Raw genomic sequence first — 23,854 nt, forward strand, 5'->3', positions numbered from 1 at the left:
GTAGAAGCGAGAGTCATCAGTAGAAGCGAGAATCATCAGTAGAAGCGAGAATCATCAGTAGAAGCGAGAGTCATCAGTAGAGGCGAGAGTCATCAGTAGAAGCGAGTCATCAGTAGAGGCTAGAGTCATCAGTAGAAGCGAGAGTCATCAGTAGAAGCGAGAGTCAGTAGAGGCGAGAGTCATCAGTAGAAGCGAGAGTCATCAGTAGAAACGAGAGTCATCAGTAGAGGCGAGAGTCATCAGTAGAAGCGAGAGTCATCAGTAGAGGCGAGAGTCATCAGTAGAAGCGAGTCATCAGTAGAGGCGAGAGTCATCAGTAGAAGCGAGTCATCAGTAGAAGCGAGAGTCATCAGTAGAAGCGAGTCATCAGTAGAGGCGAGAGTCATCAGTAGAAGCGAGAGTCATCAGTAGAGGCGAGATTCATCAGTAGAAGCGAGAGTCAATAGAGGCGAGAGTCATCAGTAGAAGCGAGAGTCATCAGTAGAGGCGAGAGTCATCAGTAGAAGCGAGAGTCATCAGTGGAAGCGAGAGTCATCAGTAGAAGCAAGAGTCATCAGTAGAGGCGAGAGTCATCAGTAGAAGCGAGTCATCACCATGACAACCATTCTTCATATGATGGCTGAGAATAACGTGAACTGTGGAGAAAAGTTCCAGTTTGGGAAAACATGCATCTTCTCAGGTTTTATTAGACTTTTTAGTATTTAATGAAACACGGTGGCGTAGTGGTTCACACTGCTGTGTCACAACAAAAAGGTTGCAGGTTTGAACCCCAGCTCTGGGGGGAGGTTAGAACAGCATGCACCTGTGGGTTTTCCTTCCTCCCACCCACAAGATACACCTCTATAAGGTTCATTGATTCCTTATCACATGCAGAGGTGCCATAAAGTCCGCTGAACCTGCTGAACGTACTCAGCTCCTCTGCAGGTAAACCAGCCTGTTACTGAAAACACCTGGTCTAAACCAGTTTTTCATCATTTTTAGAGCCAAGGCACACTTTTATCCCACTGAAAAATCACTGAAAAAGCTAAATGTTTGTTTTTTTAAAGTCCATATTATTTATATAAAGTCCATCAAATCAAAGCCTCTTAAACTGAAATCAGATAAACACAAGAAGAAGGAATTTTTTTATCTTTCACCGCCTGTTTGGATGAACACAGAGCTGCTTTTTAGACCAAAAAGGGGAAATTAGGTAATTTCTCAGCACGCACCTGATAATCTGTCACGGCACACTAGTGTCCCACGGCATAGTGGTGGAAAAACACCTGTTCTAAACGACAGGTAGACCCCAAATCACGGCAGATTTCTGCTTTATGGCTTCTGGATCGTACACCTCTGGTCACATGTAAGCTGCTTTGGATAAACTGCAGAATGAGAAACACTGGCGTGTTTAATAAAACTATATGCAGCAGAAATACAGAAACTGGATCTAAAGATTGGTTTTGTTGGTTTTTATATTGGTGTTCAAACCAACATTCCCAGTATTCCAGGGACACAGAAGGAAACATCCTGATCTGCTGTAAGTCTGTACAGGTAGATGGAGATATTAGAGAGGGTGGGGGAGGAAAGGTGGAGGTGTTGCAGCAGATGGCTCCATGTCTGTACAGGAGAAGGTCTGCTGCTGGGAGAACTGGGAGTTTTCCTCCCTTTTAGCCACCAGGAGGCCCCAAAGCTGCATCTTCAGCTTCTCCTTCTGGAGAATTAAAATGTCTTTTTATCTGTAGCTATCTTGTGTGTTTATGACTCCCCTTATCGGCTTCAAAATAAACATTGACCTAAATAAAAGGAACTGCAACAGAAAGCAGTGGCTGCTCTTTTATTTAATGGCTACATCAGGTCATTTGTACAGTTTTGATACTTTATTTTCAGACTAAGTACAACTGTATCTCTATATTTATAAAATAATAAAAGGAAGAGTGAACCGCAGTCAAGAGAAAAGCAGCGATTATTCCCGTATTTTCTTCAGCATACGGCTGAAATAACAGGTGAAATATTGAAAGCATCGTGTGGAATTACATTTCATAAGGTTGAATAATAATTTATTTAACCAGATAAAAATAGATAAATAAATCTAAATGCATCAATAAACAATAAAACATGTTAGTATCGAATTCATGAATGCATTTATTTATATTCTAGCTGCCTTATGTCTTAGTTAAACAGCATTATATTAAATATTTTAACCCGTAGTTTTTTTAAACAGTTTAACTTCTGAATGGCTTAAAGATTTTTACTTTTACCTGGAAGTTAAGATTAAATTTTAAATTAAATTAAAGATTTTACTTTTATCTTTACTTTTACTTATATCTTTTATCTTTACAGTTTTTCAGGAACTGTAAGAGACGGTGACATCTTAGTAGACCATCTAAATGGTTGGAATGTCTTTATCACTTTGACAAACTAGGGGCCCCTAAACTACATCGTGCCTCGGGCCCCCACAAAGCATGAGACGGCCCTGCAACACAGACGCATCTAGAAGGAAGGACAGATGTTTCATCAGTCGGCTCTGCAGCCGGAACCAGAACCACACAGACCCAAAGAGAAGTTCTGATCTGGATCCTGGAGCTGAGGGTCCAGAGAGGAAGGATGGACTGATGGATCGTTCATCCGTTGGTCTGATGACGTGACATGGAGCTGACTGGGAGCATTCAGACTGGGACCAGCTGACTGGACCAGCTGACTGGACCGGGTGACTGGGAACGGCTGACTGGGAGCATTCAGACCCTTCCTGGTTCTGGTCCTGATGGAGGTTTTCCTTTTTGGTCCAAATTGGCCTGAAGTAGATCACATGATGGTTTTGTTCTAATTGGAGTAAAAGGAACTGGACTGAACTGGACTGAACTGGACAGAACTGGACTGAACTGAGTCTGACATGACCTGAGAACTTTGTCGTTAATGAGAGCTGTATAAATAAAGCTTGATTGAAATGATACTTGACTGTTTGTCAGTTAAATTAAATCCTTTTTCATTGTTTTGTTTCATCATGACGTATAAATAAAACATTTTCATGTTTTACAAACCAGACATGAAGGAATAAAGATCATTTTATTGTGATCAGAGTATTGATCTGTTTGTGCCTCAGTCTCCAGCTGGAGCCTGAAACGTCCCGTCTGCGGCGTCTCGTCTTGTCTACTGCGTCTCGTCTGCGGCGTCTCGTCTGCGGCGTCCCGTCTGCGGCGTCTCGTCTTGTCTACTGCGTCTCGTCTGCTGCGTCTCGTCTGCGGCGTCCCGTCTGCGGCGTCTCGTCTACGGCGTCTCGTCCCGTCTGCTGCATCTCGTCTCGTCTGCTGCGTCTCGTCTCGTCTGCGGCGTCTCGTCCCGTCTGCTGCGTCTCGTCTCGTCTGCTGCGTCTCGTCCCGTCTGCTGCGTCTCGTCTCGTCTGCTGCGTCTCGTCCCGTCTGCTGCGTCTCGTCTGCGGCGTCCCGTCTGCGGCGTCCCGTCTGCGGCGTCCCGTCTGCGGCGTCTCGTCTCGTCTGCTGCGTCTCGTCTCGTCTGCTGCGTCTCGTCTCGTCTGCTGCGTCTCGTCCCGTCTGCTGCGTCTCGTCCCGTCTGCTGCGTCTCGTCCCGTCTGCTGCGTCTCGTCTGCGGCGTCCCGTCTGCGGCGTCTCGTCTTGTCTACTGCGTCTCGTCTGCTGCGTCTCGTCTCGTCTGCGGCGTCTCGTCCCGTCTGCGGCGTCTCGTCCCGTCTGCGGCGTCCCGTCTGTGGCGTCTCGTCTTGTCTACTGCGTCTCGTCTGCTGCGTCTCGTCTCGTCTGCTGCGTCTCGTCTCGTCTGCTGCGTCTCGTCTCGTCTGCTGCGTCTCGTCTGCTGCGTCTCGTCTCGTCTGCTGCGTCTCGTCTCGTCTGCTGCGTCTCGTCTCGTCTGCGGCGTCTCGTCTGCGGCGTCTCGTCTGCGGCGTCTCGTCTGCGGCGTCTCGTCTGCGGCGTCTCGTCTGCGGCGTCTCGTCTCGTCTGCTGCGTCTCGTCTCGTCTGCTGCGTCTCGTCTCGTCTGCTGCGTCTCGTCTCGTCTGCTGCGTCTCGTCTCGTCTGCTGCGTCTCGTCTCGTCTGCTGCGTCTCGTCTCGTCTACGGCGTCCCGTCTGCTGCGTCTCGTCTCGTCTGCTGCGTCTCGTCTTGTCTACTGCGTCTCGTCTGCTGCGTCTCGTCTCGTCTGCTGCGTCTCGTCTCGTCTCGTCTGCGGCGTCCCGTCTGCGGCGTCCCGTCTGCTGCGTCTCGTCTGCTGCGTCTCGTCTCGTCTGCTGCGTCTCGTCTCGTCTGCTGCGTCTCGTCTGCTGCGTCTCGTCTCGTCTGCTGCGTCTCGTCTGCGGCGTCTCGTCTGCGGCGTCTCGTCTGCGGCGTCTCGTCTGCGGCGTCCCGTCTGCGGCGTCCCGTCTGCGGCGTCTCGTCTTGTCTACTGCGTCTCGTCTACGGCGTCCCGTCTGCTGCGTCTCGTCCCGTCTGCTGCATCTCGTCTCGTCTGCGGCGTCTCGTCTGCGGCGTCTCGTCTTGTCTGCGGCGTCTCGTCTTGTCTACGGCGTCTCGTCTTGTCTACGGCGTCTCGTCTGCGGCGTCTCGTCTGCTGCGTCTCGTCTCGTCTGCGGCGTCTCGTCTCGTCTACGGCGTCTCGTCTCGTCTGCGGCGTCTCGTCTCGTCTACGGCGTCTCGTCTTGTCTACGGCGTCTCGTCTGCGGCGTCCCGTCTGCTGCGTCTCGTCCCGTCTGCTGCGTCTCGTCTGCGGCGTCCCGTCTGCTGCGTCTCGTCCCGTCTGCTGCGTCTCGTCTGCTGCGTCTCGTCTGCGGCGTCCTGTCTGCTGCGTCTCGTCTGCTGCGTCTCGTCTGCTGCGTCTCGTCTGCTGCGTCTCGTCTGCTGCGTCTCGTCTGCTGCGTCTCGTCTCGTCTGCGGCGTCTCGTCCCGTCTGCGGCGTCCCGTCTCGTCTGCGGCGTCCCTTCTCGTCTGCTGCGTCTCGTCTCGTCTGCTGCGTCTCGTCTGCGGCGTCTCGTCCCGTCTGCGGCGTCTCGTCTCGTCTGCGGCGTCCCGTCTCGTCTGCGGCGTCCCTTCTCGTCTGCTGCGTCTCGTCTCGTCTGCTGCGTCTCGTCCCGTCTGCTGCGTCTCGTCCCGTCTGCTGCGTCTCGTCTCGTCTGCTGCGTCTCGTCTGCTGCGTCTCGTCTCGTCTGCGGCGTCTCGTCCCGTCTGCGGCGTCCCGTCTCGTCTGCGGCGTCCCTTCTCGTCTGCTGCGTCCCTTCTCGTCTGCTGCGTCTCGTCTCGTCTGCTGCGTCTCGTCTCGTCTGCGGCGTCTCGTCCCGTCTGCGGCGTCCCGTCTCGTCTGCGGCGTCCCTTCTCGTCTGCTGCGTCTCGTCTCGTCTGCTGCGTCTCGTCTGCGGCGTCTCGTCTCGTCTGCGGCGTCTCGTCTCGTCTGCGGCGTCCCTTCTCGTCTGCGGCGTCCCTTCTCGTCTGCGGCGTCCCTTCTCGTCTGCTGCGTCTCGTCCCGTCTGCTGCGTCTCGTCCCGTCTGCTGCGTCTCGTCCCGTCTGCTGCGTCTCGTCCCGTCTGCTGCGTCTCGTCCCGTCTGCTGCGTCTCGTCTCGTCTGCGGCGTCTCGTCTCGTCTGCGGCGTCCCGTCTCGTCTGCGGCGTCCCGTCTCGTCTGCGGCGTCCCTTCTCGTCTGCTGCGTCTCGTCTCGTCTGCTGCATCTCGTCTGCGGCGTCCCGTCTGCTGCGTCTCGTCCCGTCTGCTGCGTCTCGTCTGCGGCGTCCCGTCTGCTGCGTCTCGTCTGCTGCGTCTCGTCTGCGGCGTCCTGTCTGCTGCGTCTCGTCCCGTCTGCTGCGTCTCGTCCCGTCTGCTGCGTCTCGTCTCGTCTGCTGCGTCTCGTCTCGTCTGCGGCGTCCCTTCTCGTCTGCTGCGTCTCGTCTCGTCTGCTGCGTCTCGTCTCGTCTGCTGCGTCTCGTCTGCGGCGTCTCGTCTCGTCTGCGGCGTCTCGTCTCGTCTGCGGCGTCCCTTCTCGTCTGCTGCGTCTCGTCCCGTCTGCTGCGTCTCGTCTCGTCTGCGGCGCCCCGTCTCGTCTGCGGCGCCCCGTCTCGTCTGCGGCGCCCCGTCTCGTCTGCGGCGTCTCGTCTCGTCTGCGGCGTCCCTTCTCGTCTGCTGCGTCTCGTCTCGTCTGCTGCGTCTCGTCTCGTCTGCTGCGTCTCGTCTCGTCTGCTGCGTCTCGTCTCGTCTGCTGCGTCTCGTCTCGTCTGCTGCGTCTCGTCTCGTCTGCGGCGCCCCGTCTCGTCTGCGGCGCCCCGTCTCGTCTGCTGCGTCTCGTCTCGTCTGCGGCGCCCCGTCTCGTCTGCGGCGCCCCGTCTCGTCTGCGGCGCCCCGTCTCGTCTGCGGCGCCCCGTCTCGTCTGCTGCGTCTCGTCTCGTCTGCTGCGTCTCGTCTCGTCTGCGGCGCCCCGTCTCGTCTGCTGCGTCTCGTCTCGTCTGCGGCGCCCCGTCTCGTCTGCGGCGCCCCGTCTCGTCTGCGGCGCCCCGTCTCGTCTGCGGCGCCCCGTCTCGTCTGCGGCGCCCCGTCTCGTCTGCGGCGCCCCGTCTCGTCTGCGGCGCCCCGTCTCGTCTGCGGCGCCCCGTCTCGTCTGCGGCGCCCCGTCTCGTCTGCTGCGTCTCGTCTCGTCTGCGGCGCCCCGTCTCGTCTGCGGCGCCCCGTCTCGTCTGCTGCGTCTCGTCTCGTCTGCGGCGCCCCGTCTCGTCTGCGGCGCCCCGTCTCGTCTGCGGCGCCCCGTCTCGTCTGCGGCGCCCCGTCTCGTCTGCGGCGCCCCGTCTCGTCTGCGGCGCCCCGTCTCGTCTGCGGCGCCCCGTCTCGTCTGCGGCGCCCCGTCTCGTCTGCGGCGCCCCGTCTCGTCTGCGGCGCCCCGTCTCGTCTGCGGCGCCCCGTCTCGTCTGCGGCGTCTCGTCTGCACATCCGTTGCGTAGTAAAACTACCATGTGACATTGTGCTCCTGCAGGCCGAGGCTTCCAGCAGCACCAGTCAGTCTGGTAAATGTTCATCTGCAGCTGACCACAACCAGTCTCGAGCCGCATGACGACTTTACTGGTTCTAAAACTTGTTCCAGACGTCAGAATCAGCTTCCACACATGAAAAACAGCAAATGAAAACAGATTGTGTGGGTTCATCAGCGTAAGCTGCAGATGGTTCTGCAGGTCAAATCCTTCACATGGGAAGGATTTCTCCAGCGTTGCTACTAAGTGAAACAGAAGACCACCTCCATGATGAAGGTAAGTATCTGGGGGAGGAGGAGAGGTGGAACTGGGGATCAGGGTCGCTGACTTCCAGAAGAATCGTGATCTGATGTTCCATTCCCCATCAGCCCAGTCTGGATCCTGGTGCTCCTACGTGGACCTCTGCTGGTCTAGGTGGTCCCCATCCGAGCAGGGCTGCAGCGAGCGACGGATGTGCTCCAGGGTCCACTGATGCTGGTGCAAAGCGTGCTCCTGCAGGGTGAAAGGACCTTGCTTCGTCCTGGTCAGCTCTTTCACATGAGCACACGACGACAGCGCTGCAGCACATAAACTCTGGTTAGTCACAACCGAAGCACGAGAGACCCCACAAACAACTGAACACCTGAAGGAGGTCACGCCACCTTTTCCCAGGTCGTCCACCAAGCTCCGGACATAGAATCCACCACCACACTCGATGTCTGGGGGAGAGAGAAGGTGTCAGCTGATGGCTGCAGGTCTGGCTTTACCTGCAGGAGGTGGAAGACGTGCTGACCCAGAGTGAAGAGCGGAGGCTGGAAGTCCTGCAGGGTCAGACCGTACACCTTGACCGGACGAGCAGGTTTGGCTTCAACCTTGTGACCTTGTTTCAGCAAGACGGACAGACGCTGACCCTGAGTCTTCAGAGCGGAGTATCTGAACACAACAACACAACAACGGTAGCAGGAACTTCATGCAACGGCTGCAGTTTTCAGCATCTGACACGTCGTCTGTCTTCTCCTGGGAATAAAACCTGGACTGGTTCTGGCTTCATTCCCATTTCCCACTGAGCAACAACGTGTTACCATGGCAACATGGTCTGCAGGAGGTCAGACTCACAGTGGAGGAACCTGCATGATGTCGCCGGTGAAAGACCTCAGCTTTTCCTCCACGTCGCTTCTGGTTATGTGTTCTATGGAGGAAGAGGAGCGATGAGAACACGTCCTCCTCACAGCGCAGACCAAAGAAACTGATTCACATCATCATTACCAAAACCTTTCTCCAGAACCACGCTGCCGGTGGCGTCCAGAGTGTCTGTGGCCTTCCCCAGCTCTGCTACAGCCACATATTTCTGGAAAATGAACATAATAAAACAACATTTGCTGCACATTTCTGCAGAAACAACCTGAAAGCAAAGTTTTCCTTCAGGTCTGGGTCAGGACATCTCTGTCTATACGGACTGGAGAGGAAGTACATGAACGCCTGGGGGTTAACAGAGAATTTAGTGTGGAAATAAAGACAAATGAAGGTGGAAATATGTGAATCTTCATTTTCAGTGGAGTTAGACAAGGGGGGGGGGGGTGTAAGGGCCCCACAAAGCAGTTGAAAACATACGCAGTGAAACACTTCTGTTTAATAAGACATGACAGTAACTCACCTTCGAACCGGTCAGCATGGTGCTGAGCATCTTTGTTCCATTTCCAACACCGACAACTGAAAGAGAAGAAGATGGAGAGAGACGGGTCAGACGTTATGATGATGTGTGGTGGAACGGGAGATTCTCATCATGATGAGGTGGAACGGGAGATTCTCATCACGATGAGGTGGAACGGGAGATTCTCATCATGATGAGGTGGAACGGGAGATTCTCATGGTGATGAGGTGGAACGGGAGATTCTCATGGTGATGAGGTGGAACGGGAGATTCTCATCATGATGAGGTGGAACGGGAGATTCTCATCACGATGAGGTGGAACGGGAGATTCTCATGGTGATGAGGTGGAACGGGAGATTCTCATGGTGATGAGGTGGAACGGGAGATTCTCATCATGATGAGGTGGAACGGGAGATTCTCATGGTGATGAGGTGGAACGGGAGATTCTCATGGTGATGAGGTGGAACGGGAGATTCTCATGGTGATGAGGTGGAACGGGAGGTTCTCATGGTGATGAGGTGGAACGGGAGGTTCTCATGGTGATGAGGTGGAACGGGAGGTTCTCATGGTGATGAGGTGGAACGGGAGATTCTCATGGTGATGAGGTGGAACGGGAGATTCTCATCGTGATGAGGTGGAACGGGAGATTCTCATCATGATGAGGTGGAACGGGAGATTCTCATGGTGATGAGGTGGAACGGGAGATTCTCATGGTGATGAGGTGGAACGGGAGATTATCATGGTGATGAGGTGGAACGGGAGATTCTCATGGTGATGAGGTGGAACGGGAGATTCTCATGGTGATGAGGTGGAACGGGAGATTATCATGGTGATGAGGTGGAACGGGAGATTCTCATCATGATGAGGTGGAACGGGAGATTCTCATGGTGATGAGGTGGAACGGGAGATTCTCATCATGATGAGGTGGAACGGGAGATTCTCATCATGATGAGGTGGAACGGGAGATTCTCATGGTGATGAGGTGGAACGGGAGATTATCATGGTGATGAGGTGGAACGGGAGATTCTCATGGTGATGAGGTGGAATGGGAGATTATCATGGTGATGAGGTGGAACGGGAGATTCTCATGGTGATGAGGTGGAATGGGAGATTCTCATGGTGATGTGCAGAAACTTTATGATGCTTCTTGTCAATATGAAGCCAAACCTCTGAGGAATGTTTCCAATGACATGTTTAATCTATCACATAACGAATAAAGTTCTGAAAGGCAAAGGGGGTCTAACCTGGTAGTAGACGGTGGTCCTGATGGGGACCGCAGTACAAACATGTGGTTTCCAGCCACATGTTTAACAACAGAAACTCTTATATCAAGTTATTTCCTTTCACATTTTACTCCCAACTGTATCTAATTGTCAGATTAATGATGTGTAATCCCGTTTCTCTGACACCATGTAACACCCCTGCGGTCCTGCATCCACATGAGGGGGGGTGTCTGCAGGTTTTCTCTCACCCAACACGCCGCTGGCCGCGCTGTCCAAAGTCCCTCCGTGTCCCATCTTCAGCATCTGCTTCTTCCTCTTCCTGGGGTTGGAGTTTTCTACTCCTGCTTCTGAACAAACAAACATTTCAGCTTCAGATCAGAGCAAAAAACGCTCTGACTTCCTGGATTTTGCTCCGTTTACCTTTCAGCAAAGCTTCTTTCAGCGCATTTAAAACATCCGCGGATGTTGGTCCTGGTTTCTTATAGACAGCAAACAGTCCGTGTAGAGACTGGAGTTTGGCCAGAGAACTGGTCAGAGGAGCTGCACTGGTGCTCATGTTCCCAGCCATCGTTCATCATTCTTCTTCTTCTGTCTGTTTACGCGTAGCTTCCAGCTAACAGCAGAGCCAGAGCACCGCCTGTCGGAGCGGAGGACTGCGGGCAGTCCAGGTGCTTTCATCAAGCGCTCAAGCAGGGGTGCCCAAACTTTTAGCCTCCAAGGGCCAAACTGAAAGTGATCCAAACACTGAAGCTTTAAGGATGAAACAAGTCAAAAATCAATATGGCAATAGAACAAAGAAGTCATTCAAGGGGCAAGAAACAATAATTACAGCCACTAAACTGCAACCAAGTGCAACATGTCAACAACAAATGACAGTGAATGTTGAACAAGGCAAGTTGCTACTACTTTGTGGGATACATGAAGTTGATCTTTGGACATTACCAGCCTCTCCATGTTGGGTTGCACCTGGCTCACTGACAAGGTGAGGATGGCATGGGTCCTTCTTAGCCTGGACTCATTGAGGTTCATGACACTGATCTTGATGAGTCTTTTCATTAAGCTCAACTAGCGGGCCAAAAGCAAAGTGCTGGTGGGCCGATTTTGGCCCACAGGCCCCACTTTGGGCACCCCTGCGCTAAAGCATCTAAAAACCAGACAGAAGTGGTCTAGATTTAGTTTTACAGGGAGGAAAATAGACGGGGATAAGTGTGGCACATTTATTTAGAACGTTTTATTTCATCATCTTCTTTTATTTCCATAAACAGGGCATCATTGTAGGACAGTCGGTCAAAATTTAAAAGTGGACAAACTCGTGTCTAGTTCATACATATAACAAACGTTATAGATCGGTGGCAGAATCACGTGTGATCAGCTTCTGTGTTTTCTGCTCAGGCTTTAGTTGAAAAAGCGTGTTTTTTTTCTCGCTCAGAGTTTCATCATGCAGTTTTTCCACCAACACTCCCTCACTGAGGGCTTCTTCTGCTGCAGTAGCTTGACATTGCTCTGGTGACTGTCTACAGAGGAGGTCCTGTCCTGAGTGTAGCACCGGACCACCACCGGAGCCTTCTGGGGTTTGTAATATCAGCAGTACATGTCCTGTAGAATACCAGCTCTAGCAGTATCGCCTCGGGGGCCAAACTGCAGGTCCAAACTGGCCCACGGGCCAGAGTTTGACACATATGTGTTAGGACATAATACAGTGATCATCTAAAATGAAAATAAAAAGCCATAATATGCAGCTAGATATGAACAATTTTTTCTCATTTATCTTTTTGTTTTCTGGGAATTCCTTGCAGATGTAAAAGCTGTAAAGAGGAAGGCAGTAAACTGATGAAGTTTGTGGAGAAACAGGAGGAGACTAAATAAGCCTGAGCTCCGTTATGCAGTATGACTGCTGTTATTTAAACACATTCAAGGAAACCAGAAAAAGAAAATACAGGAGAGAAATCTCTGCTGAACAAACGTCATCCATAACTGGCTGAAATGAAAATGGTTGCTTTTTATCAGAGCTTCCTCGGTTTTATTGGCTGCTTCGCTTCGGTCCTCCCGTCTGGTGCTTTCTGACGTTTGCATCCTCCTCATCAGCTGTGGACGCTTCGGACAGATGAGCTGCTGAGGAGATGATGCTGTTTAAACTCTACTCAGGGGGAATATGAATGGAAAGTTGGCCTGTGTGTGTAGGTGTGTGTATGAGTATGTAAATGCGTTTATATAGGCGTATGTGGATGGGTGTTTAGGCATGTTTATGCAAATATCTGGGTTTTGTTTTTTTTTAATCTCTTTTCCTCTTTTGTCTTTCTGTTTCTCTTCTATCCTCTCCGGTCTGGTCCAGCAGTAGAAACTCTGTATTAGAATTATACAAAATAAACAGAGAAATAAAATAAGAATCCAGGAAATCATCATTGTAACAGTAAAGCTCCCCTTGGCAAAGTAAATGTGCTCAGCAGAGCAGCATCCAGAACATCATTCTGCTGCCTAAATGCTGGACAACACACACAGAAATAAAAATAAATAAACTCTACTCTGATCCTCGGGACAATGACTGTGTGAGTTTTAGTTCTGTACCCAGTCCCAGCCTCCTGCAGGGTCCCAGCATCGTGTAGGAACCCAGAATCCTGTCCCAGTCTAGCATCACCAACATGGACTGGGAGACTGAAGGGGAAAGAAATATAAATGTGACAAAAAAGCCGACATGATAACAGCCTTAGAGGAGAACTTTGCCTGAAGGTCACATGAGCTCAGACTGGGCTGAAGGTTCACCTTCCAACACCACACCGAGCCAAAGAACTCTGCTAGAACCGTGCAGGAGTGATTCAGGAACCGCTGACGTTCCCCATCCAAGCTTCAGAGACGCCTGCAAACTCCCGGTACCAAGAAGGAGAGGTTCGTCTGTTGTTGGGATAGCAGAATGATAGAAGTTTAAGAACCTGTGGTTCTGAGGGCTGCAGGACTTATCTGTGGGTTATACATCTTGTAAAGATTGTTGACAGGAGTTTAGAATTTTTAGTTTCACCTTTAAATGTGAATGTCTTCATCATACCGCTGTTCCTGTAAACGTAGAACTGTTTCATTTTGAGGGGGCTTTAACAGATGTTGATAACGGTAACTAACGGCAACTAAAGGATCGGCAAAGCGGTTTAGTGAACGACACAGAAGAAAAATAAACTTTAAGGAATAATGAACGGGGTGGTACCAGTAGCAGCACCAGTCGAATGTGGCAACAAGATCCAGTAAGTCACTACCTTCCGTCATATGAGAAATCAGAAATGTGTGAGTAAATGTAAAGTTTGTGTTTGTGTTTTTTAGCTCTTACGTTGGTTTATGACAAATAAAAAGCACTCCGGACCATCAGTAAAGACTGTTTATCTGACTGGGAGCTACACATCTTAGGAGTTTGCTTCATTACTCTTCCTTTTCACTGTTTACCAATGATTTGTTTTTTAAGTTTGTTCATTTTTTTGTTTGTTTTGTCTTTTTTTTTTTTTATCTTTGTAATACTCATAAATGTTTATGTTTAGCTTCATTTATTAAAGAGGACAGGCTTAAACATCAGCATCATGCTTCAGCCTTTAGGCCACTATACAATGTTATGTCTGGATTAAATACATTTGTTGTATATGATGTGATTTATTATGTGACCAATAAAACCTTGCATGTAAGGATGCACAGCTCCCGCTGCCATGTGTGTGAGCAGGAGGAGCGAGTCTGCCTGGTGCAGCTGCATCAGCACCATGTGACGACACAGTTCCAGGAAGAGAGGCTTCTCAAAGTGCCCGAGCATCCTGAATACAAGCAGCTCTTTCACTGCTATGGCTTCAGAAAACAGCAATACTCACTAAATGGAAGGATGCAAAGGATTTATTTAACGTTACTCTAAAAAAAATCATTCTGTCAAAGTTTCCTTGAAGACGAGATTTTCTTCAGATTGTTTTGCAGCAGTTTCCAAAGATTTGACATGACATTGTGATTCCATCCATCCTGCAGAATACAAACCCCCCGGTGGCCCATATTTACTCTTCATTAAGGCTCCAAGCATCTAAAAAACACTAAAATGCTGAAAAAGTCCCACTTCTTCATGAGGAAGGTGATGATTCTTACCAAGCGGACATTTTCAGCATGTGAAGCAGCTCAGAGGAGAGATGAGACACATCAGACCCAGTCAGGGAGGGGGCTCCTCGGGCTGCAGGGTGGGGGGCTCCCGCCGGAGTCGCAGCATCCTAACATGAACGCAAGCTGATAAATAGAAATCCACACAAACACAAGTTCCTGTTCTTCATTTCACTGATGGAAAGAAGCCAAATATTCCAGTTGACTTTACAGTAAACTGGTGAAAAACCAGTCTCCAGATTTTTCTTTTCCTCTGCCTGCAGGAGTCTTAAAGCTCGTCTCTGCTGATAAAAGTGCTTTTGACACCATGTCTGAATGGGAAACCAGCAGAAAGATTATTTTCTTGCTTCCAAGGAGATTAGTTCACTTTTTACAGCTTTCCTTCATCAAATGTATGAAAAAAAACCTACTTGCGAGCTGAGGACACGACTTTGGTCCTCTGCCTCGAGGCTGAGCTGCAGCTGGAAGCAGGAGTTGTGGACAACGTCTGAACCTGCAGAAAGAAAACGGGGAAACACAAAGTCTGCAAACCGCTTCACAAGACAAACGTTTTCACAAGTCAGATACCTGATTAAATGAAAAATGAATCCGCATTAATAACTGCAAAAAGAGGAGTACTAATGAGATGAATGTCTTCTATCAGCAGTTTACTTTGTGTTCCCAGAGTCTGAACTAATTCTAGCATTTAGAGAGGAAAATGACCTTTAATCAGCTGCATTTCACTACATTTAGTTGGAAACAGCAGCAGGTACCAATGCCAGAGAGGAAAGACGTTTCCAGTCAAGTATTTTATAACATGCTGCACTAAATGTCCATTAAATGATGTCAAACAGAAGCAGGAATGTTTTGGCTTCCACTGATATCAGACACATTCCGTCTCAGGACACGGAAAGAATCAAAGTAAATCTCTTTTTAAAAATCCTATTTTAGAAATACTCTGTTAATATAATGTAAGTGAGGTGAGATGGAGTGTTGTGGATCCTGCCATCAGCTGACTTTTCTCTTGGATGTGCAGTTTGGATGGACTCGGCTGAATTACTCTGCTAGAAATGTTGAAAAGGGGAAATATGGCTACAAGTTCATGTCATCAAAGCGCTGGCGGATCAGCAGAATTACACAAGCCCAGAGCGCTCGTGGTCACATGGCTGTTTTTAGAGCATTATGAGGAGATGATGGGATCATTATGTCCTTATCACGGGATAAGCAATCTTGTTATGTCGTGATAAGGAGATAATTATCCCGTGATCTGGAGATAAGGGATTATTCAGACGCAAGGCGGCGGGGGGGCTGGAGCTGTTCCTGGCCCACCACAACCAACAGAGAAATACAAACACTAAATCAGACTCACGCTCACTCCTTGGAAGGATTTCAAGACTCAAATCATTCTAAGACATGTTTGGACCAGGAGAGAGCTGGGAGAAACACAGACATGGGGGGGGGGGGGGGGGGGACTCCCCAGAGGAATCACTTGCTGCTCAGACCAATTTTAAAAAGAAGAAACTATCATTTACATGTTCATGCATTGCAGTGGATTTTATGGAGTTTACTGGGAGCGGCGCTGGTTTCCAGTCTGCAGGAATCAAGGACCTGTATGGATGCAGCAGAGTCTGGTGCTGAAGCAGCACTGCAGGGCTGTGGGGGGGTGGATGGCCTGATTGGACCGAGACCCCCCAGAAACCTTCAGCTGGCATGTCTCAGTGAAGCTGCAACCGACGTCAGACGGAGGAAAATCCTCGTCATTTCACCTGATCTGAAGTCTAGCAGGTCTGACAAAGGCTGAAATCGACACGTGTCTCGCTATTACCTTCACCAATCACTCATTCACAAAATGACACTTCTGCACGACGACTGTAGCCCCCCCTCCAGCTGTCACAGGTCAGTTTTATCCATGAAATCAGATGGAACACAGTAACTACTTTTCTGGAGAAAACAACGTTTGTTTTCTCCAGAAAACGCTCTTCCTTATCTCCACATAAGGAGAAAATTAACTCCTTTTCTCCACATAATGTTTAAAAACAAAGAATAATAGTCGAGCACGGCTGTTCTGGGCTTCCGTAGCCGAATACTACTGTATAAATATAAATATTGGATCAATAATTTAAGCTGATCAGCTTCAGTTTGATTGTTGAGCTGCAAACTGAAGAATCAGAAAAGTTTTACCGTACTCTTTGCTTTCTATGAGATCTGGAGGATTGGACAGATACAAAACAGTGCAGTGGATGGAAATGACTGAAATGCATTTTGTTCCATCCAATCAAACCATGAATGAGTGTTAATGTTGAAAAGTGGACAGGACAAGCCTAACAGCTGTGACAGCTGTGCACTGAATGGCCGACAGAAGATAAAGCTGTCTGGGATGTTTAGGAGAGCTCAGACCTTTCTCCTGATCTTCCTGCCGTAGAACGTCACCTTGTCTCTCTTTCTGAAGCCACAGTGAGGAAGACCAGCCTCCTTCTCTGCAAAAACCAAATAGTCTCTTCAAACAGGGTTGAGTTTGCTTTTAACTTGTAGAAAATCCAGCCAGACTTTCCTCAGGATAATTAGCAGTTCTACAATAAGAAGAACTCCTGCTTCATAAACTGATAAGCATCAAGGGAATGCGCTGTAATCAGCCGTACTTTTGCCCACAGGATGGTGTGGACAGAGATGAGCTGTGCAGCTCTGCAGCATGCACAGTGTGTACTGACCTGACAGGTTGGATCTTCTGCAGAGAAGCAACACGACAACTCCAGCCAATGAAACAGCCATCACAGTTCCCACCAGCAAAGAAACCCACTCTGGAAAAAACACACAAAACATTCTTCTTTAGTTAACTAAAGCCAAACTGGAGCCAGTATCGAAGCTCTTTACACTGAAGTGGAGCAGTCAGGAGAAGTTTTCAGCCCACATATCCAGAAGTGCACAGTAGTTTCCTCCGGTTGGTTGAGGAAAGTGTGCTTCCACATGAACGTTTGTGCTTTTATTGGAAGAAGTGATGTTAAAGCTAATATTGCAGTAGGAATTACACCGAGGCTGTCACTGCTCACCAAACTGGCTTGGGTCCTTTCCTCCACTCCATCTTGGCTTTGAGCTCGCTGCTGAATGGAGCTGAAATATTAAAGGCAGAAACAGAAGCAGTGGGAGGAAATCTGGACCTGAGACGGCTGTTACTGCCGTGTCAAGGAAAAGGACAAAGCTCTTTACTTGCCAGCTTTAAAAGAACTAGTAGAGTAGAATACTGACATACTGGCTAAATACTGAACTGAACTTCATCATCCTGCTCTGTCATGTCTGGTTAAAAAGATGTGGAACAAATAAACACTGAAACACTCTCATGGCAAATCTGCTATGAAAACGATGGCGAATGAGTTTGAAACTATCAGAAGCTGCTGAAAATGTTCTGAATCAGTTCTTTCTTGAGGTGTTGTTCTCATACTCTGATAGTTAACTCCAGGATGGTGACAGACTGCATCCGGCTGACTGACACGGGATCAGAGTCAGCATAAAGTCTGGCTTAAACATCACCTGCAGCTCTCAGTCCGTGTTTGAAAGCAGACACTCCTTCTTCCACTCGGAAACGTCTGAAACGCTGCATTCATTTCTGTTTTGTTACATGCACCCACCTGTTCTTTGGGAAAAGAAAAAAAAGTGCAGCTTGCTGGAACTTCAGGCTAACTCCTGTTAATGTCATGATGCTGAGCTGTTTGACCCACATGCAAATGAAGCTCAAAAGAGAAGTTAACAATGAGAAGGTTTGCTGGAAAACAATGAAGGTTTCTACGGTCCGGGAAAATCCTGGGCTCAGCACTGCTGTGTCGCTGTAGAGACAGCTTTATATGAGAGCTGGGGTTGGATGATGACACCGTGGAATGGATGGGCTTTCCTACTTGTTTTAAAGATATAGATAGTGATGACGAGGGATCTGGGAGGGAAGTTCTGGGAGGGATGCCTGGAGAATGCTGCAAGTCTGAGCCAGTCGTGGGCAAACGATGGAGGGTGGACAAGCTGCACAGCCATGACTGTTCCTGGATGGCTGCCAGCCGTGGACAGATGACCACAGGAGGTTGTTGCAGCAGAGAGGATTTCCAGAGAGGAACGTCATGGACTGGTTAGCAATGAAGTCAACAGGGCGCTCAGGGGAATCCAGTTCGGGTGCTTTCACAGGGCTCAAGGCTCAAGCAACGAGGAACTGGCAGCCGGCTCCAGATATACTCCAGGCGATGACCACAGATGCTCTGCAGGTGTGTGGAAAAGCACACCTATGGAAATCAGCCTGCAGGTACGGGCCCAATGGCCCCCTCTGGTGGAACCTGAAAAACAGCACCGATCCCCACAGAAGACAACCCAGATCCTGACAATTAAAAGAGCTGACAGGACAGATGTGCAGCTCTAGTACTGCTTTGTTGACAAGTTAACTCAGTGTTTGCACAACTCAAACAAAAGGCCAACTAAAGACGCTCAATTCTCTGCAGCTTTTGCTCTTAATCAGATCCTGTAGAATAATAATCATCATTTTACTGGCTGAAACACATTCCCTATCCGCACAAGTCCACATTAGGTTCTGCTTGGTTGGATTAAAACATCTACTTGGTGGTCAGAAAGGATCCTGTCTTGTTAATGAGACATCATGAAAGCTCACCAAAATAACAAGGCATGCTTCCATTTCATTGCATCAGCAGTGGTTGTTTATCAGGATCCAGCATTTTAAATAAAAACATATCAAGAGCAGAGTGTTTAGATGTTACTTCCAGCTGCAACTGGTAACATATCAAGCACTTTGGTGCAATAACGCCAGGCATTCCCATTCACATACTTGGTCTGACACTCATCTGGAAGATAAAAAAGAAATATGACAAATAAGATGAGGATTTCTGAGGATTTCAAATCCTCATCTGAAGAGACCAAACCTGACGGTAAAAAGCGTAAACTTGGGTGATGTGTCGGCTCCCATGGTTTCCACGTAGAAGAGAGATGCGGTCTGGCCATGTGGCTTTCAGGACCAGCAGATAGGTGAATGTCTCCAGGCTGGAAGATCCTCGCTCTACAAAGTCACCCTGCAGACAGCAGAGGCCTGTTCAAGATGCTGTGTGAAAACACTGGAACGTCAACCAGACCTCCCAGTCTGTTTATTAAAATCCGATGGTCTACTGTATCATCACTATTAACGATTATTGACTAGTTTACACACAAGCTAATGTCACTTGGTTACGCTGTTAGAATACAAAACGGCAAAGACAGTCTCATTATAATTATAATACATCTTTAGTTAACATATTTATCAAATGTTTAGTTTACCTTGAGGTCATTTTCTGGGAGATATTTACACTGTTTAGCAATCTCCGCATATTTATCTAATCTTTACTGTGTAAAGTTGTCACGCACTACGTCTTGTAACAACCGCTTTTTATTTTACCCCCGAGTCGTTTCAAACTCTTACACAAGCTGAAGTGGTTAAATAAATAAAGCAATTATTATTATTATCATTATTATTATTATTATTATTATTAATAATAATAATAATAATAATAATAATAATAATAATAATAATAATTGGATGAGTGATTATTTGAGGAACCCTGAACTGGAATAAGCGGTTCGGAAAATGAATGAATAAATGATTATTTGAGGATGACAAAAAGAAAAAAAATTGCTGCGACATCTTAATATTTTCCCCTGGAATTAAAGGAAGTATAACTACTCTGGTCATAAAGAATCCACGCTTCTTACTGATGCATACTTTTCTTTATTCCATAACCACAAAACACTGTGAAAACTGAAAGACAAAAATGTCTTTTCAAGGCTCAAATATTCTTTTCCAATCACAAATATTAGAATATATTTACGTTTTAAATATCCAATTTAAACCTTGTTTACAATATATCCATAAACAAAAGAAATACCTCATCAAACATACCGTGTTCGCCTTTCAGACCAGCAGTAGAATTATTAAGCGCATAAAACTCCTCCCGAAGTCTCTATTACTTTACTCTTGTTGGCGCTTAGTGAACAGCTTCCGGGGCGCAGTCACATGACTCAAAACGCAAACCTATTCTCACAGAAACAGCAGCACAGCAATCAAATAATGGCCAAAATCATCAGAGCATTTCCACAATAATACAATCAGACACTCCGAAACTGTGTTAAAAAAAAAAAAAAAAGGAATTCAATTTATATAAAAACCCACAAAGAAAAAACAGCGCGAATGCCGACTTCCGGCGTTACCATGGCAACACATAAACATTGTGCCGAATATGCTGCCAGCTACACTCCCACCAAATTATCTTTGATTAACTAATTCAATGAGAAACACACAAATTTTCTGAATGATTAAATCAATGGTAATTTCCACTTGCTATTACATTTGACAGAATAACAACTGTTTCAAGGAGAATAACACTTTTATAGACATAAGCTTCTTAAACTGTCAATCACTAATGTATATAATAAACCTTAACTGCTTTTCACAAGAACAACCAGTTTCTGTATGGGTCGTTCAAGAACGGATGGTTTTCCAGTGCGTTCACCACCTTTTCCTAAACTCCTCTCTCCCAGCTGAATGAGGGCCTTTCTAACTAGTCCATCATCATCCCGATGTGCTTCAAGAACCTTGGCAAGTTTCCATCTGTTACGAGGAACATCTTCTTCATTGACAATCACAATATCGCCAACTTGCACATTTCGTCGAGGTGTATGCCATCGTTGCCTTAGAATGATATTGGCAAGATATTCCTTTCTCCATCAACTCCAAAATTGCTCAGAAAGGTATTGAACTCGTCTCCATCTCTTTCTGACGTACAAGTCTTCCTCAATAAATCTGCCAGGAGGTGGTAGTGGAACAGAAGATTTCATGGTGAGGAGATGATTAGGTGTTACTGGCTCTAGACTGTTGGGATCACTAATAGTGCTGACTGTAAGAGGTCGGTTGTTTACAATGGACATTGCTTCATAGAAAAATGTCCTAAGAGATGAGTCGTCCAACCTTCCAGCACTCCGGGCAAGAACGGAAGCAAGTACACTCCGGACTGTTCTGATCTGGCGTTCCCATATGCCTCCAACGTGACTAGACTCTGGCGCAGTCATGCGGAAGTCACACTGTTTGTTTGCCAAAAAGGCAGCTATTCTCTCTTGATCCATCTCCTTTAGAGCTCTTTGCATTTCCCTTGGTCTGACCTGATATGTCTAACTGCTCCACGGATAGCTATGAAACATCGTAAAGCATTGATGAAGGCACCTGTAGTCATATCTTCCAACATCTCGATGTGAATTGCTCTGGAACATAGACATGTAAAGAGAATACCATAACATTTTTGTTCCTTACAACCTTGCTTTGTGTGGAATGGACCAAAACAGTCCATACCACAGTAGGTGAATGGTGGCGAGGGCTCAACACGATCATGTGGAAGATCTGCCATGAGTTGTTCTTCAGACAGGCCACGAGCTCTTTTACATGGAACACATTGCCGTATATACTGAGCCTTGCTTCCACCAACAATCCAATAACCACTGGCTCGAAGTTCATTGAGTGTCTGCCCCCTGCCTTGGTGCTGAATTTTGTTGTGATGATGTGCAAGAATGAGGCTTGTGACAAAACTATTTCTTGGGAGGATCGCGGGATGTCGTAGGTCAAAGGGCACGGAGGCTCTCTTCATCCTTCCTCCCACCCTCATCACACCATGATGAAGAAAAGGATCCAGTTGGTTTAGCCTATGGTTACATGGCAGCGTTTCAGATTTTTTTGCTCAGTATGTTCAGTTCTTCTTTAAAGGCTTCCTGCTGTACCAGCCTGATAAGAGTATAGGTGGCATTCATTCTTTGTTCCACGTTTATGAGATCTGACCTTTTAGTTTTATTTAATAGCCGCTGGATCCTGGTGAATGTGATCCATCACATTCACCAGGGTGGTCCATTTTGATATTCTTGTGAGACACTGAAGAAAATCGCCTTGTTTGGTCACTTCGGTTTTTAGCACTTGAGCCGTTTTGACCTCAGGATCTCCCACAAGTAGTTCAGAACTTCCTTCAGTAGCAGCTACCTTCATTTCCCACAGAAACTTGGGTCCTGAGAACCAGTTTGACTCCACCAGCTCTGCTAACTTCAGACCTCTAGAGGCATGATCTGCCGGGTTGTCTTCTGTGTCAACATAGTGCCACTGTTTTGGGTTTGTGGTCTCTCGAATCCTCTGGACACGGTTGGCAACGAAGACATGAAATCTTCGCGCGTCGTTGTTGATGTAGCCTAGGACCACCTGTGAATCTGTCCAGAAGTATTCTCTGTCGATCTTGAGTTCCAGCTCATTCCTCAAGATATTGCTTACAGCTGCTGAGACTACTGCTGCAGTTAACTCAAGTCTAGGAATAGTAACTATCTTTGTAGGTGCAATTCTTGCTTTCCCAATGATTACTGTGCAGTGAACTTTATCTTCACCTACCAATCTGATATAAGAACACTGTCCATAGCCAAGATTGCTTGCGTCTGAAAAGTGATGCAACTCAACTTTCACAACCTTTCCAAAGTTTTTGGGCAGGAAGCATCTTGGAATCTGAATCATTTCCAGGTTCTTTAAGTCACTCAGCCAACTTTCCCACCTTGGTTTCAAGTCATGTGGTAATGGCTCATCCCAACTGACTCCCCTTTGACACATTTACTGTAGCACTCTTTTTCCCTGAAGGAGGAACGGGGCTAAAAAACCTAATGGGTCATACACAGAAGCTACAGCTGAAAGATTTCCACGTCGTGTTGCTGGTTTCTCATCCAGTGCAACTTTGAAGAAGAAGAAGGTGTCACTTTCAACATTCCAGCTTACTCCGAGTGCACCTTGAATTGGAAGGTCATTGCGATTGAGATCCACGTCCTTCACGCCAGCAGCAAGTTCAGTAGGATATATGGATTCAAGCACCTCTCGACTGTTGGATATGAATTTGTGTAGGCGCAGTTTTCCTTTAGCACAGACCAGTTGTGTTTCTTTGACCAAGTCAATTGTATCATTTACAGAATCCACACTGATAAGGCCATCATCTACATAGAAATGTTTTTTAATGAAGTTAGCTGCAGCAGGGTGCTGGCTTTCGTTTTGGCTAGCTAGATGCTTTAAACCATAGTTAGCACAGCCTGGAGATAATGAGGCTCCGAAAAGGTGGACCTTCATACGGTACTCTTTGGGTTCTGATTCTGTATCTCCATTTTCCCACCACAAGAAACGCAAATGGTCCCTGTCTTCCTCTTTAACATGGAATCTGTGAAACATTTTTTCCACGTCGCACATGACAGCTACTGGATGTTCGCGAAACCTGCAGAGGACCCCAGTAAGTCCATTTGTCAGATCAGGCCCTGCCAAAAGATGATCATTCAGGGCAGTGCCTTCATACTTTGCAGAACAGTCAAATACTACCCTGATCTTCTCTGGTTTTTTAGGGTGGTAAACTCCTTGATGCGGGATGTACCATGAACATCCCACCTTTGGTTCTTCCTCTGCTCTTTCAGCTTCCCCATCTTTGAAAACAGTTTCCATGAACTTTACGTAATCATTCCTAAATTTAGGATTTTTCTCCATTTTCCCTTTAAGGTGCCTTAATCGCACCAGAGCCAGTCTTTTATTGTCTGGAAGATTGGGGCGTGCCTTGAAGGGAAGGGGCATCTCAATGTGGCCACTCTCATTTTCACGTATACTCTCCTTTAGGATTTGCAGAAATCGTATGTCCTCCTGGGATACACTTTTTTCATTAGGAGAAGTTTCAGCAAAGTCTGCCTCGAGTGCTTTAATAACAGCCGTTGGTGTTACAGGTGGAATCTCCTTCACAGATATGCGATGACAAAGGCCCGTTACTTCTTTGGAGTTAATTCGCTGTGGTGTGCTTCCAACTATGCTCCAGCCCAAGTCAGTTTTTATGGCATATGGCTCTGTGTCTTGCCCTGTAATGACCTTTCGAGGTGCGAGAGCTCTGGAGCAATCATAGCCAACAAGAAGTCCAA

The 23,854-nt window shown here is 47.9% G+C and overlaps 1 protein-coding gene across 1 annotated transcript; it reads right to left on the reverse strand.

The window, feature by feature from the left end:
* Positions 1–6,982: 6,982 nt before the first annotated feature.
* Positions 6,983–10,367, reverse strand: trub1 (TruB pseudouridine (psi) synthase family member 1; the record flags this gene model as incomplete). Its single annotated transcript, XM_079261455.1, has 8 exons — positions 6,983–7,504; positions 7,589–7,645; positions 7,720–7,859; positions 8,043–8,115; positions 8,193–8,274; positions 8,581–8,636; positions 10,048–10,146; positions 10,220–10,367. 8 exons carry the CDS (start codon positions 10,365–10,367, stop codon positions 7,338–7,340), a joined length of 822 nt encoding a protein of 273 aa, XP_079117581.1. The 3' UTR covers positions 6,983–7,337.
* Positions 10,368–23,854: the final 13,487 nt, after the last annotated feature.

This window comes from Telmatherina bonti (assembly GCF_933228915.1).
Source record: "Telmatherina bonti genome assembly, chromosome: 21".
In the NCBI taxonomy this organism is placed as follows: Eukaryota; Metazoa; Chordata; class Actinopteri; order Atheriniformes; family Telmatherinidae; genus Telmatherina; species Telmatherina bonti.